A 19688-nucleotide genomic window follows, 5' to 3' on the forward strand; every position below is an offset into this window, starting at 1 on the left:
GGTGTTATTTGGATTTGGGGGCTCTTGCTTATATTAAATCTAGTATTTAGTGATTGTGGATACGTCATTTTTATTCCATCAGATTTTTACGCCACACTTGGCATTAAAATTGTAGAATTCACCATCAGTAGGTTTAGAGATCAGGACCAGGGAGATGGTATTTGGGTAACTGGGATAGTATTTGTCAATCAGCCTGTAATCAATCATTTGTATTAAAACTATTTAACTGAAATGAAAAAGCCCCCAAATTATACAAAAAAGTAATGTCTTTGTTTATACTAGAAAAATATTTCATTGTATAAGATGCATTAGAGCTTCATTTAAACACCACATTTAAAAAAAAAACAAAAAAAACAAACATCTTTAAGGATTTTCTCCCTTTGGAAAGTTTTTCTGCCATGTGTGTGGTTTTTTTTTTTTAATAGCGCCCTCTACAGGCTGTACTCCGTATTTCAGGTATTTATAGATTTCCAGCCTTTTCATTCGGACTGGTTGTGCGTTTTTCCAGACGCCGGGACATCGCTCCGTTTTGGGGCCCACTCAGCTTACAAAATAAACCTAAAGTATCCTTTTAGCTGAAGACGACGCCTCCAGTGGTTTTCTGTGGTTAAAGCAAAGTTTTTTATCCAGTTGATCTTCCTCAAACATGTCTCCTCCTCAGCACGATGGAAATGTTGCTTTTAAATAAAAGTTGTAAGGATTAAATCATCAGTTGGAGTCAGTGTGCAGAGCTGTTTTTGTTTGTTTTTATCAGTTAATGATAAAGTGAAGAACGATGTTAAAAACAAACTGAAGCATAAAAGCAGATGAAACTAAATTAGTAATGCTGTCAAACATTTCGGCCATGAGTACTTTTTTGGGTTTGGTTTGGTGCCGAGTAGAGTTGACTTGCAGCCGCATGTACCTCTGCTTGTCCAACAACCAATTAGAATCCAGGACTGATACGTGCTGGCAGGAAACACCTCAAACGCAGCACAAACTTTAATGTCTATTTAATTGTCATGGCAGAGTTGCAAAGAAAAACATTAAAGAACAGATCTTTCAAAGTAGCAGTCAGTCTTTAATAATAGTGAACGCTTCGTTCAAGTCAAATCCTTCACACGACAGCAAAATAAAACTGACCAATCAATTCACAACAATTTCTATGGCAGGTTGAAGAGAAACCCTTAAAAATACAACCAAGGATCTTATTTATTTATTTATTTATTTATTTTCCTTTCAGAAATGTTAACTACACAATTAAAGGTTTATACTGATCAAAACATACAGAGTGAAGTAGTTCCACTGGAGACAACTCAAACAAGATTAGTGTCTGATAGAAACATAACATTCATTTTACAATAAAAATATCTGCACAAAAACATCCCCCCCCCCCAAAAAGGAAAAAAAAAAATCTCAAAAAAGTGTTACGCAAAAAAATAAAATAAAATGTTTGCTTTTCATCTTTTCAATACAGTCACAAATCACACAGCTGTGGCAACAAATCTCTTTAAAATTTACAGAAATGAAAGGTAAGGATAACCCCCGAACCCCTCCCACCCCCCAGACTTGATTGTATTCATTTTTAAGCGCATATACTGCAATTACAACGGATTCCCGACTGAACGAAAGCTGCACATCAAATCTCAGATATCAAGACTATCAAAAAAGGCACAAACAGACAGGTTGCACAAAGAACTCAGCAGAAGCTTTTTTTTGTTTTATACAACTAATCCCAGTAAGATTTCCAGTGCCCTTAATGTTCTCGCTAACCCCCCCGCCCCCCAAAAAAAGGCTATCTACAGGCGAGTCAAGTCCCGGCAGGCACCTCGGATTACAAGTCCCATCCCAAGTACTGTAGAAGCAAGTGCATTTAATAATCGTGTGACAGACGGGTGTATGCAGCGAGCGCTGGAGCACTGGGACAGACGAATCTCAGCGTCTTTTAATTTGAGTGCAAAAACTGTCATTTCTGCATCAGAGTTTTGGTCATGAACTATATTTTTTTTAGGTAAATCTCTGCAAACTGAACCAAAAATAATATTTTTTCAGATGTTAGCAAAGAGGGAAATCTGATCCAAAAGATTAAAGTATACATTTACAAAGCAAACTTTATTTGTACAGGTCTGTGAGTTTACCGAAAGACCACGCAGTTTTACCCTGATCACTGGGGAAATGTGTTCAGCTGGACCTTTTTTTTTTTTTTGAACTTTTGAAAGTCACAAAGTTTTACTCTCTTCTGTAAAGCAGTCAAGGTTTGAGGTGTGTCCTCTTTATGTGGATTTTTCTTTTTTTCCTCTGATGCTGATTTGTTTGATTTTGTTTTAAAAACTACAATAAAGTTTGTCTTGGTGGAAAAACGTGTTGAAAGGTACTTTTTGTCAGCAGAATGAAGAATCAGCTTCTTTGACTTCACGTTCAGAACACCTTCCTATCGTGTTTATGCAATATCAGCAGAAACTGAACTGGGGGCCAGCTGTACTGCCATCTGAGTTTATACCACAAGATGGCGCAATGAAACCAGGTGAGCTTAAGGGCTTCAGTCACACAGGCTTAGAGCATCCGCAGCTCATCAGGTTACGATTTTGAGCGGCTGCTGTAAGGTCGACTGATGAGTAATGCTGTGGTAGAACAATGGTTGGTGAGAGGCTGCAGGAAGCTGCGTGCTGTTATTAAGTCAAAGTAGTTTCAGACCTTGTGACAGGCAAGTCCCGTAGTTTGCAAGAAACATGCCGACTCGTCTGCAAACACCTGTGACAATGAGACCAAGTTACTAACTTACTCAGTGGCTGTTTTTTCCAAGTTTTGGCTGATTAGTCAGCATCTCCCTGATAAATTACAGGTGACTGCATCGCCCTCTTTGCAGCTCTCAGCAACCCAGCCAGTAAAAACCGTGATCTAAACAGACACTGACAGGAGGTCGCGAACCGGCCTCTAGGGAAAAGGGCAGGGCTAAAACTAAATTTACGAGAAAAGGGGCACATATCTGGAACTATCTGAACACATCGATGGGTAACACTGCCCCTAGTGGTAAAAGTTCATTAAACTCTGCAGAGGGTCACTGCAGAAAGTACCTTTAAAACTGCATCACTTCATTTATTACCTGAAGCTTGTGTCCATTCATGGATTCTCATTTTTCTCAATTTGCCATCTTTGCTTCTCAATGAACGGTTCGCTCTAAAGACGACTCCAATTATCCGTCAGTTTGTGCAAAGTTACATGTTCTTTCCAGAAAACTCAGCAGACCCAGAAAACATTTGCTTTCGTCTTAAGTCAGCGCGTTAATCTCGAGTCTTAACGTTCGTTTTTGCCACTTTCATTGGCGTAACATCACGTGGCTGCAGTGATGTTGACGTGTACTCGAGGGAGGTGTCAGTACGCCGTGACATCACAGTCAGAGGTGCAATGGGCTGGCTGGCTGACCGATTATGGCTTGAGTGCATCTCAGCAGAGCTCTGGCGTCCTGTCGTGGCTCCGCTCAGCTTCAGTCTAATGTCATTTAGGTCAGAACTAAAAAAGTAAAACTGAGGTTCTTTGGCTCTGTGATTTATTATCGACCAGAGCAGCTCCGCCCTCGGGGAGATCAACTTTAAAACGACTTAAACTTGGCTCGTCTCCTCAGAGAAACATAAAAATCATGAGTTTACCTCTGCGACTGACCACATGCAGGGGGGAAAAAGGAAAAATCTTTTAATAAAAGATTTCAATTTTGTACTTTAAGTGCAGCAGAGTCAGATTCTTGAAGAATCCATTCAGGTAGATTTTAAATTTGATGTACTCTGAAATGTTTTAATATCGTAACTAACACGAGTCATGCACACCTTACCAAGAGGTTTCAATTTGAATATGCAGTTCTGCAACCCAACCTAAGGTCAGGTGTGCCATTAAAGCCGAATAGATTTAAACAAGCTGAAGCTTTGGGGATTTCATCCCGCTTTTGCTCCCCAAAAGTTTCCAAATCCACACACACACACACACACACACACACACACACACACACACACACACACACACACACACACACACACAGATATATGTGTTATTTTTAGGCTCCTCTCACTTGAAATAAAACCTTCAAATTCAACAGTCTTTAATCAGCAGTTACTGACAAAAAGTGGAATTATGGTCTTGACTTCTGCTGCATTTCTTTTTGTTTTTTTAGTTTTACTGCAGTCGGCTGCTGGCGCTGACGCTGCTAACGGCTATCAGCGTTAAAATGTGCAATTTAAAGCAAAAACAAAAAACAAAAACAAAAAACCCCACAACAAAACAAGCATGATCTGTTATATCTGAGTATAATTTCTAACTTTATAATGCCTGGATCCCATTTGTCAGGTTCAGGAAACGTACGTACGTGTGTGTGTGTGTGTGTGTGTGTGTTTGGCATAAATACAGTTATATGGTTATTCTCCTATTTGCAACCACAACAAGATGTCTCACAGCATGCAGATGGAGTTTATCTAAGAAACAAAAAGTTGAAATCTGAAGAAATAAAGAAAAAACAAGACAGAAGAAAAATGGACAGAGAGGTTGTGAAAGCGACAGAAAGAAAGAGGACAAAAAGCACCGTGAGTGTGTAAAGTGTGATATACCACAAAAGATAGAACGGACAGAGCCTGGGCGCTCTCCTGGCAGATCCGCCCGGTTTGTGTGGCACTTAACATCGTCGTCTTTGTATACAGAGCTTTTAACAGTCATGCAAAGGGCACAGTTTTATTCTAACAAGGCGAGAGAGAGAGAGAGACAGAGAGAGATCAACAGAAACTCACAAAGAAGAAGAGAAGAAGACAAAGAAACGGGGAGGCACAACATTTCCTCCAGACAAAACAAGCGCTGAGCGGTAACTGAATTCTTGTCCTGATGCGGTAAAGCTCCCCCAACCCACCATGAAAAACACCACCCTGTACATACAGACGTGTGGGAAATTCCTCACAGCTAAGGTGGACACTTTCCTCCTCCAGCTGATGAGACAGGAAATCCTAATTCTCACCTTTAAAATATCTTAAGACTCTTTAGGCCATATATTTATATATGTCTTTATAGGTATACATTTGCATTCGGGCCTTGTGTGTGTTAATTAAAATACAGCGTTTGATAAAACATAGGTCCTCACTGACTGATGGCTTGTTGCCTGCAGACCCTCTGGCTGATTCAGTGATTTCATTGCATAAATCAGGTTGTTAAATTTGGATTTTTTTTCTAAATAGAAGAAAAAACGTAGACTGCATCCCCTGTAACACTGCGACGAGCATTAGAAAACTCCGATCAATGATCCTTAGATGTAACCCTCTGCTGTTTGTGCAATGAAGGCAGAGAAAAGAGCAGCTAGTCTATGACCATCATTCAACTGGACATTAAAGGTCTTGAATAGTAACTCCCCCCCCAACCCCTGTTGTTTGAGACACACAGGTAGAAAAAAAATGCTTAACTTGGCTTAAAACACACAACCCCAACCACCCCTGTAAGCTGTGATGTGACCCCGCCCTCCCCTCACCTGTCCTCACCTCCGAGAGAGAACGAGAGAAAAAGAAAGCAAAACGGAGGATGATCTGATTGATTGATTCCTGACGCCATTCCTGAGCAAAGTGGATTTGACGAGTGAGACCCAAGGAATCCAGGAGATGTGGACATCGGCAGAGGAGCATTCAAACAAAAACAAACCCAAACTAAAAAAAATAAAATAAAATAAAAATGAATAATAAAATATCACAGCAACAGTGTGGAGGCGGGGAGGAGCAGTGGCAACGCAGGAGCCAGTCCGCAGAATCATCTGGAAGGAGAAGGAAACAGAGACGCCGTGATGAGCCGCCATACTGAACCCAAGACTCATAACACTGAGCATCCAGCAGAGGGGGGGTGGAGCCTATCCCAGCTGTCGTAGGGCGAGAGGCGGGGCACACCCTGGACAGGTCCCCAGTCTGTTGCAGGGCTAACACACACACAGATAACCATTCCCACTCACATTTACACCTGTGGGCAACTTAGAGTTTAACATGTGGGGACAGTAAGAAAGATGGTTTTAAAAAGCTCTCTGTAGCATTATTATATCACAGCTTCAGGGTCATCATTTATACTTCCGCCTTAAATCTCATCGGTTACATCATAAATCAAACCCTATGCTGTGACCTGGCATGTATGCAACTCCCTAGAAATGTAGGTACAGGCGACGACTGATTGGCTTGTCAGTCACGCCATTTCCTCCTTCGCATGTGCAGCTATTTATTCTGACGCCTTTTTTTTTTTTTTTTTTTTAAACGAACGGAAGAGAACGGATCAACTCAAAGAGAGAAAATGAAGCATGCTCACCGTGCCCACCATTATGTAGCAGAATATAGAGATTAAATGCAGAAGCAAGACCTCAAAGGGTTGATGAATGAAGCAGCAGGTGTCTTAATAACAGAGCTGTGATACTGAGAAGTCACTTAACAGCTTTTTATCCTGGCTTCAAACTTTTTTAATATAATGGTGCTTTTTCAGTCTTAAACTTCATCGACGTCCAAAGATAATCACATTATTGTGTTATTGTGTTTGTTGTACCATTTATTTGTAGATTCTAAATATATTTTCCCTTTCTGATCTGTGATGAAATCACTCCAAATCATTTGTAATACTAATAAAACACTTAAATAGTTATTTTAGTCTAATCTCGCCTATAATTACAAAAATAATATTTTGGCGCTTACTGCTGTTGCAGCAGGGGGCAAAAACGAACCTTCTGGCAGATCTAGTGCTGACGCCTGCACACAGTCATACAGTAGCTTTGTGGGGAGGCTGTAGGTCAGGAGGTAAAGCAGCATCTACTGATCGGAAGGCCGGTGCTTCGATCCCTGGCTGCTCCAGTCTGCAAGCCACATATCCCTGGGCAAGATACTAACCCCACATCACTTAAACATAGAAGAAAGTGCTTGTATGAATGGGCGAATGAGGCTGTTGTATAAAGCACTATATAAGAATCAGTCAATTTTATAATGCTATACTTTTCCTGTACGTTTCACAGCGCGTTTATTTTTAACCCCGGTCCATGTTTGAACTCTTCCTCTTTCATGTGAACGTGCTGCATAGATAAACCCCCTGCATAGACTTATGCAGCTGATAACTGTGTTCACGTGACCCTTTAGCCTGATTGCTGATGTTAGATCAAGCAAAGCTACATAATGGAAAGCTACCCTGGCTATGATGCATTTGCTTGACAGCCCAGGCCCCAGGAGATGAGTGCAGCGCAGAAAGGCAGCACTTTTACAGATAACCAGATCTGCAGATACTGAAACAAGGAACTAAAAAAATGCAAACATGCTCAGTGCTCTAATCTGGGAGGTGTCGCACAACAGACTCACTTTCACTGCACTCGTGTTATGCTTCAAGACATGCACAGTGGAAACACAGTAATTACACACAGCCCGTCTTGTGCACAAAGAGGATGATGGGCTATAAAATGTAGAGCTGATAGCTATTATCACAAAAGGAGGCCTGTCAGGAAGCAGCTGGTGGTGAGCAGAGATCAGCGAGGGAGGGGACAAACAAAAACAATCTTTCCAAATTTTCATTTCAATCCAGACGTGTTTTTAACTGTATAATTTGCCAAAATCCTTTCTGAAGGAAATGACACTTTAGCTGTTAAGAGTGGTGAGTATCCATTTTAGCATCAGTGCATCTGTCAAATAAAGAATTACATTGCAACAATAAACTGGGTAGTTTACATTGTTTAAAGAAACTTTTAGAACTACATAATAATAATTCTTGATATGACAAAGTTATTACTGTCAGACGCTGCACAGACAGCTCGTCTCCCATCTGACTCCCTCACAATCAGCTGATTGTATTTGCACAATGATGTCTGCATATTTAATGACGCCATGCGACTCTTCACCTTCATTCCAAGAATATCAACACGATTACAGAGAATCGGTATCGTGATGCACATCACAGTTTCATCAGCAAAACACGAATTTGAGGTTTTCTATCTGACTGTACTTTTGGAGGTTTTCTCACACAAGTCATCAGAAAACGGAGCAAACACCCAGGCCAGCGATGCCGGTTTCTGATCCTCTATGCCATTTATATTCAACTGATGCAGTTTCAGTTATTAAAACTTTCATACGGTGCTTAACAAACCTGTCAGATCACCTGTCATAGAAACAAGAAAACAAATATCAAAGTGTTTGGCACTGTATATGCCCTGATAGTAATCACAGAAAAACACCTTTAGCTGAGATGTTGTATCTTAAACAAAAGAAGGTGCAGCAGATTTCTATAACACAGCAAACATCAGATACTTGCGTCACTTCCCAGTATGTTTATGACTTCACCAGATAACAGGACATGAGCCTTTTTCACTTTTTCATAATTAATCTTTTGCTCATACCGAAGCTGCTGGCCAGAGGCTGACTCACAGCTCACGGTAGCTTTAGCCACTTTCCTTTTGTTAGCTTTTGTAAAATGTCCATATTCAGCTGAAGGAGTCTGATTAGCTTTGTTGTTAGGAGCATTTTTCTTGCAGTCCCCTGAGGTTTACTTTAACAACTCCAACCAGCTTATAATCAGTCATAAGTGAGGGTGACTGGCCAGTCACCAAACATCTAAGGTGGGTCAGATGGCACATTAGCAACCGCAGAATCTGGAGCTAGGGAGCTAGATGCAACTTCAGGATGTTTCATGTATGTGCCATTGGTTAGTGTGAGAGGACGGACTGATGACCTCAGCCACTTAAAGACAGTACATCAGATACCCTGTAACCGGCAAACCAGCGTTAGCTCAGGGTTTGTTTGATTCCCAAAACCAAAGAACGTTCGTCCGTTTCAAATGGCTAACACAGGTTAGCCATTTGAATGAATAGTGGCATTGTAAAGCGCTTTGGGTGCCTTGAAAAGCGCTATATAAATCCAATCCATTATTATTACTAGTGTTGCTCACTGCTGACAGTGTGGGAGCAGAACAGAGGCACCGAAGCGAGGCATGAGCTAAGGAACATTAAAGTCTTATCATTTAGAGTTTCTTGGAATATCTGTCCCACACCCTTCACACTAAACTATACTGAATTTAACTTGCGTTACAATCAATTCACACATTGGCAATAGGGAAAAAATAAGTCTTAATACATGGTAAATGCTGCATATTGAAAAATCTAAATTTCATACCACAGAACAATTTTTGTGTCTTGCTTTGGATACAAATTGATGGCAGTAAAGCACAACTCACTACGTTTAAAGTGCTTAGATGGATGGTTTTAAGTGGTTTTATCCTGTCCAGTACCTCGGCTTCATACTCAACAAAAGCAAAATTTAAACTTACTCTGTGAGGTCCTGACTACAGCTCTTAAACAGATGAGCTGTTAAATTTAACCCCGGTGATCCTGAGCAGATTTCAACGCGGGAACACAACTCACTCCACCGCGCTTTGAAGCAGCGGAGGTGGGACAGTCATGAGGATCTCCCTGATCTTTATGACCTTGGAAAAGTTGGTTGTTGTGTACTTCTTAACAAATTGCTCATAGTTTTGTGTCACCAGCCCCTGCAGGTTATTTTTCAGTAGTTTAGGGTTATAAGTTGGGCTGCAGTGATGTGTACTTACCTGTGTGGGATGTTAGGACCTAAAGCTGGGCTGGAAACGTGCAGTTTCTTGAAAGATGAGCTCCTTCAGCGTCTCTTTGGGTAGGTCATCTAGCTCCATGTCAAACTTAAATGGGGCCTCGGCAACAGGCTAAAGACAGAGAGCAAAGAGGGCAGAGTGAGGTAAATGTTCATGGAGACTTTAGGTTTGGCTCCAACAGAGCAGCTAAGTCACAAACAACCACAAAAGAAATTAAGAACATTTTTAGATCAGAGAAACATGCAGGCAGCTTTTTGGACAACGCCACTACCATCACTTTGAGATCAAAGTTATGACTGAAGTGCACGTTTGAGCTTTAATTCAAGCAGCTCAATGGAAATTTGCATCAACTGTTTTGCAATTACAGACATTTGTATTTCCATTTTCTTAGCCTCAAAATTAATTGAACAAACTAACAATTTTAAACATAAAAACTGTGTTTAATATTTAATGGAAATCTTGTGTGGCCCGTTTCATTACATTCCTGCACCATGTTTGACAGAGGATGTGGTGTGCTTTGGGTTAATGAGCCGTTTCTCTCCTCCTCAATTTTCTCTTGATTTCATCTTTCCAAAGAATATTTGAAGGCTCTTTTAGACGTTTGCTGCCAGTCTAATCTGGCCTTCCTGGTCCTGAGTGTACAAGGTTGCATTTGGTGGCTCGTGATTGCAGACTTTGATATGTTTACCTACTCAAGAGTGACAAAATTCTCTGAAACTGTTTTTATTAACCATGAAAATAATTTGGCAGTCATCCACTTCAGTTGCTTGCTGTGGTATTTCAGATGCATCTGCTGACGAGTGCATTCATTCGTTTTAGCGGCGACTGGTTCTTGTAAGATGCTTTTCTACTTTATTTGAACACCTAAAAACAATTTCTAACTACAAGCACAATTCATGCCATAATATTTTTTCTTACACTTTTAAGCGTACATTCACCCTCTGACGGTCTTCACTCCCATCGTTATCTTTGAACCTCATGTTGAGGATCAGGCCTGAACTGAACATGAGCCTCTGAAAATGGAGGACTCAGTATTTATATATATATATATATAAAAAACTGCATATGGAATACAGCACCTGCTAAAACAGTTCAATACTTCTGCTGAACTCCTTGAATTAAAGCTGGAAATCTGCTCTTCAATCATCTTGTAAAATAACAAAAGTTGTGCTGTTTTTTTGAACCCAGGTGATCCATATAGCACAAGATGCCTGACCCACCTCATCTGTGGGGTCGTAGTATTGTTCCAGGTAGGGGTGTGCCAGCGCCTCCTCCACCTCGATCCTCTTGTGAGGGTTAAAGGTCAACATCTTGTCCAGCAGGTCCAGAGCTGTAACACAAAGATGGACTTACTGTAGGTGACTTTGAAACAACAACAATATCCTTGTCTGTCCACTAGAGGTCCTAGTCTACATCCAACATGTTATCATTTTTTTAAACCATCCTTTGACACCAAAGTCTGTCAGTCCACCTCTGATCAGCTCTTTACTGAACACGAATTTGATGCATCTCTTCATCCAACCTTCATCCAACCTTAATACTGTGTGACAATGAGGGGTTCAGCTTACTGAATTTGCAGAATGGCTCTAATAAACATCTGTGTTAGCCTGTGTCACTGCATGATATCAGTTTGGAAGATGTCATGGTGATACGGTGAATATGTGGTGACTCATTGTGAAGTGTTGTAAACAGAAAAGGATTTAAGAGCAATATCGCGTCATCCACCTGCACTGCTTTTGTGCTCTGAGTAAAGGTTTGGCCACAGTTCTTGAGTTTGACCAAATCCATCATTCAGCTTCTCTCTGTGAATTTTACAGCTTCTGAGGACGTTTTTCTTAAGTAAACTCAAATTTACACTGTGTAAATATTATCATCAGCTTCTCTCTGAATTTGGCTTCAGGCTGCCTGTTGGTGGACTCACATTGTGATTACCAAAGATTTTACTAAAGCTTTTCTCACTATGTTGAAATGGCACTCTGCCTTTATTAGCACTGTTCTTATGAATGATTTGATTTAATTTCAGCAGTGAAGGAGACAGAAAACCATCATGCACAGAAAAACCAACTGAACCTGCAAAAACATCATTAGAGTGTAGTGAGCGTGTTTGAGCCCCAAAGTCCAGATGTTGTGACTACTGTGACTGCTGTGTGTTGTGCCAGGGCACAGGTCATCAAAGAAGTAGACACAACATGAATGTAATGTGATGTGTATGAGGTGAGCCAGGTGTAGGCAATCATTTTTCTCCCCGCTCTATAAAACGAAATTCTCTCAGGAAATGTTTAACATTTACTAATCCCCTGATGACCAAATACTGCGGTTATGGTGAGATTCCACCTCTTACCTTTTGGATCAGCGTTGGGAAAGAGACGGTTCCACGGCACTTTGCAGCGCAAAGGCAGTGACAAGAGATAGTTCCTGGCTTTAATGTTGATGATGCAGTTGAGATCCTCCTGTGAGGGAGAACCCAGAATTCCTGGAGGACAAATAGAAAATCATAAAGACAATCAGATTTTGTTCTTTTATGATAAATAAATGATATGTAAAATGATAAATGATATGATATGTAACAATTTGCAGAGCCTCCGCTAAAAGTTTATACTGAAAGGAAAAATTCTCAAAAACGGACAAAAACATTCAGACCGCACAACGAACGGACAGATGGGAGAAGCAACATGTGGTCTAGCACCAAGAGACAAAAAAGTCCGACTTGATAAGGACATATTAGTGTCTACGGTATCTATGGACTGGCACCAGGAAGCTGTTGCGACTGAGTGTGAAGTCTAAAGGTATCAAAGTTTTTCTTACAGACTAAATAACGCAGCTGAGTCACACCATAATGATACACTGTACTACCAAACAAATACAGACCAAACAAATTCATTATCAGGAAAAACAAAGTTCATCATGGAGGACTCGGCTTGGTCAGACCATCTCCAAAACAAAACAGGTTCCCAGTATGAGGCAGCGAGTACCAAGCAAAAGGAATCCAAGAGGGAATAACTGGAATAACCAGTAACCGGTGCAGACGTTTACTGATTACATGGCCACTGTTGCTCAAACTGGAGAAAACCTCAATGCTTGCTATGATAGACCCACAAAGCAATGCACTACACAGCCACAGAGCCCCAGCTGAACCCCAGCCACCACCTGAGCTGAACAATGGAGCAATAGAAGTGACTCAGGTGTGTGCGGTTTGTGGGGATCATGGGATTCATCTAGATGTGTGTTTGACTTATAGACCCATAACCTAACCCTAACATCTCTGATCCGTTCTGGCAGATTCATTTTGCAGGAGGCTTTAATTTTGTGGCCTATGGGCTAAATGTCAGCCTCTGTGGACTTACACATCAACACAACTCATTTGAATTTTTAAAAATGGAAAGTTCTACATGTTTACTGCATGCAAAGTTTATTTTTACCCAAAATATGGTTAAGCTGATCCAAGTAATGCTTCCCCGGAAAGATTGGCCTGTTGGACAGCATCTCAGCCAGGATGCAACCCACTGACCAGATGTCTATGGACTTGGTGTAGCCCTGAAATCAAGTAGAACAGACATAATCATGATTACAGTAACTAACTTAGTTATACACAGCATTAATATACCATGTGCCTATCAAGTGCTGCAAGTCATTTTAAATTATTCCAACTAGTATTCCAATCAACACGTTTCAATGGAGGGCACAAAGTATTTTTTAAGTTGGGAAAACCTAAAAACACTAAACATACTCCACTGTTACTCTACTCGCCTTTGAGTTGAGCATGATCTCAGGAGCTCGGTACCAACGAGTGGCAACGTACTCTGTGAGGAAACCAGTGTGATCGTGGTCGGGATCAGCCACACGAGCCAAACCAAAGTCACAGATCTACAAAAAAATGAGAAAGGCACAAGAAATTGTCACATTAGAGGACACAACATAAAAATTATAGGCTGTAAAACGTTGAGAGTCTCCACAGCAGATTTGTATTGGTGAGGATTTATGACAACATTAAGTTATTTAATCATGAAATCATGATGAAAATATGTCTGGTGTTAGTTAAACCACCATACGAGGAGGTCTTTCCCGTGACAAGAAAAATATCTGAATGGGGCCTTAAGGGTAAGTGCCTGAAAACAAGCATTTAAATGAAGCCAGCATCTGCTTGAGACGCTACCTTGAGATCACAGGTGGTATTGAGCAGAAGGTTGGAAGGCTTCAGGTCACGGTGTAGTACGTTGGCAGAGTGGATATACTTGAGCCCTCGCAGGATCTGGTAGAGGAAGTAGCAGATGTGGTCATTGCTCAGGTGTTGAGTCTTCAGGAGCTTGTACAGATCGGTTTCCATTAGATCCTGGACAATATATCTGCACGGTTCCAGGTTAAGGAAAGTCGGCCTTTATACGGAAAAAAATCACTCACACACACGTGTGTATTTATATCCTTGCAGGGACATCTCATTGACATAATGCTTTCCCTGGCCACTTACCCTAACCATCAAAAATGGATGCCTAACCCTAACCTAATCGTGACCCTGACACACACACACACACACACACACACACACACACACACACACACACACACACACACACACACACACACACACACACACACACACACACACACACACACACACACACACACACACACACACACACGTAGCCAAAACACTTGAGGATTCAAAACAGAGTTTCACAATCTAACGTGTGGCGTCAGAGTGACTACGTACATCATTTACAGACAGTCAATAGTCATGACTCACTTACGAGGCCATTATTAGTCAGTATGGTAAATTTTGGTAAATGTATTCATCATGCTGAAAGCTCACTGACACTTAAGTTCAGTAAAACTATTCAGTTTTACGTTTCTTTGTTTTTTTTGTTAAAGGAAGACTTGATAAGAGCAAAGGCGGATGCACAGCTGCAAAAATACAAAACTATCTGATCAGTTGTTGGGTCTTTTAGGACTTTTAGTCAAGTTTCAAAGTCCCTAAGCATGAGGATTCTGATTGGTGCTCTTGAGGCCAATATGTACTGAAACTGGTCCAGGTGGACTCCACCTCCCTGACGACTCTTGGTGAAAGAAAGCCAGTGCAATTTAGTATTTGTTCTTGGGCACATGCTTGTGTTGCCAGGCTGAGCAGCTGCAGGCTTCAGTCACAGACGCAGTGTAAAACTATACACAGTGCCTGCAGGCTTGATAGTCTGCTACCATTTGGCTACAGCGAAAAGCATCTCTGCCAACTGTATGGCGACAGGTGGCTATTATGTAATGGAAGACAAATAAAAACCTCTTGACCACAAACGTTTGGTGGTAATACCAATCTGACCAGCAGCTAAAGAAAACCATCAAACACAAGAATGAGACGCTTTACACTCAAACATGCTTCAGTGAGGATACACATCCTTCATCTGCTCGATGGTCGGTGCACGGATAATGTCGTTGATTCCGATAATGTTCTCGTGCTTGAAGCGCAGAAGGATTTTGATCTCTCTCAGGGTTCGCTGGCAGTAGGTCTGGTGCTCAAAGGGGCTGATCTTCTTGATGGCCACGCGTATCTTGTTCTCCCGGTCGTAGGCAGAGCTGTATTTAAAAAAAACAAAAACCCCAAAATAAGACAAAAATGCAAACCTTTTAAATCCATAAAACTCAAATGCCAGATATGTGCAATAACTGCATTAATTTATAATTACGATTCAGAACCACTTATTAGGACAGAAAGGCCGCAGGTGACCAAGACTTTCTCGCTGTGGTGATGGTGCTAACACAGCTAAGAACATGGCCTTTGTGGTGAAAGTGAGTCACACTCTCTCCTCTGTGAATGCCCAGCTGTGCCCAAAACTGAGCACAGCCATTATCCAAATGTTGAAAACCATGTTTTCAAGTTGGGATGGTAAATATGAGAATCAATCAAAGAAATACAGACCAAGGGTCACTGAGCTGATGGAGCACACCTCACTAAGATGAACTGCTCAGGACTCTCCCTCTCTTCCACACCTGGAATCAAGGTTTTTTCCCCCTGTAATTGCCTTAAGTCAATGTTTGGTGGAGACTGTGCAGACTGTAGTCAATGTAATCAATATTAAAGCTATAACCAATATCGCACAAAATAACACTTGATATAATCAATTTCTTCCATATCCAGCTCTAAGCTTCTGTGCTTACTGGGCCAAGCAAGTTCAACAAGTGCAGCCTGAAGAACCACACATGTCACATACCAGCACGATACTGTAGCTTATATTAACTTCTAATAACTATCTTTAGAAGACAACAATAAAACCTATTCCACAAAAAGACCACATGTTCATTCACCAAAAAGTCACGTATAATCCCAAATAAGGATTTATGAAAAAGGTACCATACAATTTTTAAAAACAACTGACCAAAAAACCTTTAACCGTTACTTTAACTATTATTTACAAATGAAAATGGCAGATAAAAAATAAAGAAACATTGCTGTGTGAATCAAACCCGCTCAAACCTCTGTGACAAATGCCACTTCCTTCCTGTGGTTTGCAAGCGAAAAGTTTTTCATGTTAAGTCAAATCGGCAGGAAATGCTAGGTTTGAATTAAAAGTATTGTAAAACAGTAAGCACACACTAAAATGGAAAGATAAGTGTAGCACATTAGCTTTTACACGAGAACTACTACAGCAATATAGAAACTAGTGGTGCAGCGGATCACGGTTGATCCATAATCCAAACCGATCCCACTCCACGGTTCGGCACACACGTGATCCGAAGATTCGAAAAAGAAGGAAAAAAAGTATGAGTGTGGTCAGTCTGTCAAGCGATAGCTATGGTCAGCGCTAGTGGTCCAAGTGGAGGAGCAGAGGAGTTTGAGGTATTTAAGCAGCCCTTTGCTGCCCAGTTCGACCGCTTAAAGCTATTACAGAAGCTACTGGGGTGTTTAGCTGCAGACATGAGGCTGTACTCTCCTGTGCAAAACAAGGGGTTTAAACTATGATGAACGTGCTTGAGCCACGCTATGATATCCCGTTGCGCGTCCACTTCAGTGACAAGATCGTTCCAGGCATGTATGAGCAGGAAAAGATTAAAGTTATGGCTGAACTGTCCCAGGCATCTTCTGTTGCCCAACTAAAAATGGGTGGAGCTGCAGGTCAACGGAAAGCTACGTGACCGTGACCGCTCATTATATCACAGCGGAGTGGTAGATACAAAGCCCTGTACTGCACCTTAATTTGTTTTTATACAGTTCCATGGAATGAGTCTTGAGTTGAAGGTTTTAATAGGCAAAAATTACTTAAATAAGTTAATAAGTAAATGTTAAAATTCTCTCTTTTTTCCTTTTTTTGCTGATCCGAAAATTGATCCGATCTGTGACTTAAAACCGTGATCCGATCCATGAGATTTGTGATCCGTTGCACCACTAATAGAAACCCAACCGGTTTAAGTGCTTTCAACCAAACCATATCTGGAATGTGATAAAGACAAAACATTTTCAGGAAATTAGGAAGCCGTCTTGCATGCCGGGTATGGAGGATCTAAAGTTAAAGCTAGATTTAGAGAAGGAGCAGGGAGTTAACATGCAAAGCTTAGCTAGCTACTTTCATATCACACATTCTTCACAGCAGAGGTCAACCTTAGCAGAGAGATCCCTCACTAAGGTAAAGGCTCATTACACAAACATGTATGATTAAAATATAGATAATAATAAAATAATTCAATTCAATTTTATTTACACAGCGCCAAATCACAACAAGAGTCGCCTCAAGGTGCTTTACATTGTAAGGTAGACCCTACAATAACACATACAGAGAAAAACCCAACAATCATATGACCCCCTATGAGCAGCACTTTAGTGACAGTGGGAAGGAAAAACTCCCTTTTAACAGGAAGAAACCTCCAGCAGATCCAGGCTCAGGGAAAAATAATAAATACGCTTATCAGTTACTATATTGGAAAAAACATTTGCAAGCCTTTTCAAAACTCTTACTCCAAAATTAGTCTACGACACTTCATTGTCATACTTCGCATGTGGCTAAGCAGAAAACCCAATCCTAATCATTGCCTACAGACACTGACAGACGCCCTGACCAAAGGTGCTGGAATATTTTTATGTACCATGCAACTCCAGCGGCCATAAACAAAGACAGGACCACAGCACATGAACACCGTGTGTGTGAGATTAGATGTTGAAAGGGAAAAATAAACACTAGCACACCCTTTGGCATGAAGAGGGTTTGTGTATCAGCACTTTTCTCTGCAGGGTTTTTACTTCCAAGAATGACACCACTTATTTGTACTAACTAGTAAAAACATGTTGGCTGGATTTTTGTTTAGTCTGCCCACTTTGTCTTATTTTCTCTTGTGCAACTGTGCAGAGACCATAATTTCCAAAGCAGAAAGCAGATGTGATGTTTTGAATGTGGGACACATTAAGCCTTTTAGAAAACAAAATCTAAACTTCACTGCCATCACATTTCCATTCATCATAAAATGATCCAACAAATTTAGTGCTTTCATTGACTTTATTTTACATCCTAGAATCAGCTTTTTAACACAATATATAAATGTTGGACATCAAGAGTACTTTCCTCTTCAGTTTCTGCTCACAGCTGTAACTTATTTTGGAAACATTTTTAATTTAGAAAAAGTATCTTTAGTGATTATGTGGAAAAATGTGGGTGATTATGCTCGCACCCAACAGGCTCAGTGTTCATCCACTCAAATATCCAGCCCTGCCTGTGCTGAAACACCTCCTCCACACTACCCCAGGTACAGACATGTCCACTGCTGAATATCTGGCTTTTTTCACTCTTAATGGCTGTGTCAGACCCACGCTGTGGTCTCAACCTAAATCTCACAGCCTTACCAAAAAACCCAAAACAAAAGCAAACACACTTTACTAAAATAAATAAGAAGATATGCAGGAGTCGACTTCAATTAATCTTTTCCAATTATTAGTCTGCATGAATGACTGCAATTTTGACTATAAAAGCACTTTGTTTTTTTGTATGTTCTAGTTTTTTGTTTTTTTTTAAAAAACTGAATAATAATGACAGAAGTTGAGCCCGCCTACATACGTCATGGAGAACGATTAATTTACAGCCTGGTGTTGGGTGTGCGAAATGATCAAACATCTTCAGATGACACATCCAAACCAAGTCCAGCTGACCTAGTACTGCCAGGAAATGCAAATCACTGCTGCCAGCTCATCTCACCCCATTTGGTACAACCAGAAAAGCAAAACTGCACAACGCAGCTGCACCTCGGGATGACAAACTGAGAGAATTTGCAGCTTTTATCATCTTCCTCAGCTTCATCGTTTACATCTACACAAGCATTGTTTTATTTCGGCACATTACACACAACAGAAATGACTGAAAAACACCCACGTAGTCAGACAAAATAAGAAAATGAGTTGCTATAGTGATGGGGGTGTAAGGACTGCAATGTAAACACAAGTGTGCCAGCCTTCTGTGAGGGAAATATGAGTGACCTTCCTTTCCACTTGTGTGAGAGGAGTGTGTGTGTGTGTGTGTGTGTGTGTGTGTGTGTGTGTGTGTGTGTGTGTGTGTGTGTGTGTGGGAGGTAAGTAAATAGTTCTCCATGTAACTGTTCTACACCAGCAGATGCCCTCATGTACAGAGAAGCAGGCAACGACAGTAGTTATTCATCAAAGCTGCAATCCGATCCAGGGCAGAGGCAGTTTGGCACAGACATCATATCCTCGTACTGTTTTTAAACAGTCAATGGTACAACAGCCTCCTCCTAGTTTGTGGAAATGGCAGACATGAGAAGCTAAATATTTTCATGAAACTGATAATATGTCAAAGGTCAAAGATAAATATGTCCCTAACTTTGGAACCATTTAGAACAGCAGGTCTGCAGCAGTACTGGATGGTATAACAAAATGTATATTTTGGAAGACTTTGATGCTTTCACTTTATTTCACAGCATAAATCCATCTATGCATCTGCTACTTATCCAGTATGGGTCACAAGGGCAGCAGTCTAAGCAGTGCAGACTTCCCACCCCAGCCACCTCCTCCAGCTGTTCCAGAGAGACAACCAAGGCCTTCCCAAGCCAGCCGGAAACGTATTCTCTCCAGCAGCTCTTGAGTCTGCCCTGGGTCTCCTCCACACCGGATATGCCCAATACACCTCACCTAGGGTATCTCC

The 19688-nt window shown here is 41.0% G+C and overlaps 1 protein-coding gene across 1 annotated transcript in view; it reads right to left on the reverse strand.

Annotated features, from left to right (window-relative positions):
* Nucleotides 1–1185: 1185 nt before the first annotated feature.
* Nucleotides 1186–19688, reverse strand: part of mapk1 (mitogen-activated protein kinase 1) — a 38070-nt gene continuing 19567 nt past the window's right edge. The window contains exons 2-9 of the mRNA XM_004555644.4: nucleotides 14944–15126; nucleotides 13718–13907; nucleotides 13312–13428; nucleotides 12984–13098; nucleotides 11906–12037; nucleotides 10785–10894; nucleotides 9547–9675; nucleotides 1186–5749 (exon numbers count right to left, since the gene is read on the reverse strand). Of these exons, the coding sequence (XP_004555701.1) occupies nucleotides 9559–9675; nucleotides 10785–10894; nucleotides 11906–12037; nucleotides 12984–13098; nucleotides 13312–13428; nucleotides 13718–13907; nucleotides 14944–15126 (964 nt within the window). The 3' untranslated portion in view covers nucleotides 1186–5749; nucleotides 9547–9558. The remainder of the gene's footprint in view (nucleotides 5750–9546; nucleotides 9676–10784; nucleotides 10895–11905; nucleotides 12038–12983; nucleotides 13099–13311; nucleotides 13429–13717; nucleotides 13908–14943; nucleotides 15127–19688) is intronic.

Source organism: Maylandia zebra, linkage group LG12 (assembly GCF_041146795.1).
Source record: "Maylandia zebra isolate NMK-2024a linkage group LG12, Mzebra_GT3a, whole genome shotgun sequence".
Classification (NCBI taxonomy): domain Eukaryota; kingdom Metazoa; phylum Chordata; class Actinopteri; order Cichliformes; family Cichlidae; genus Maylandia; species Maylandia zebra.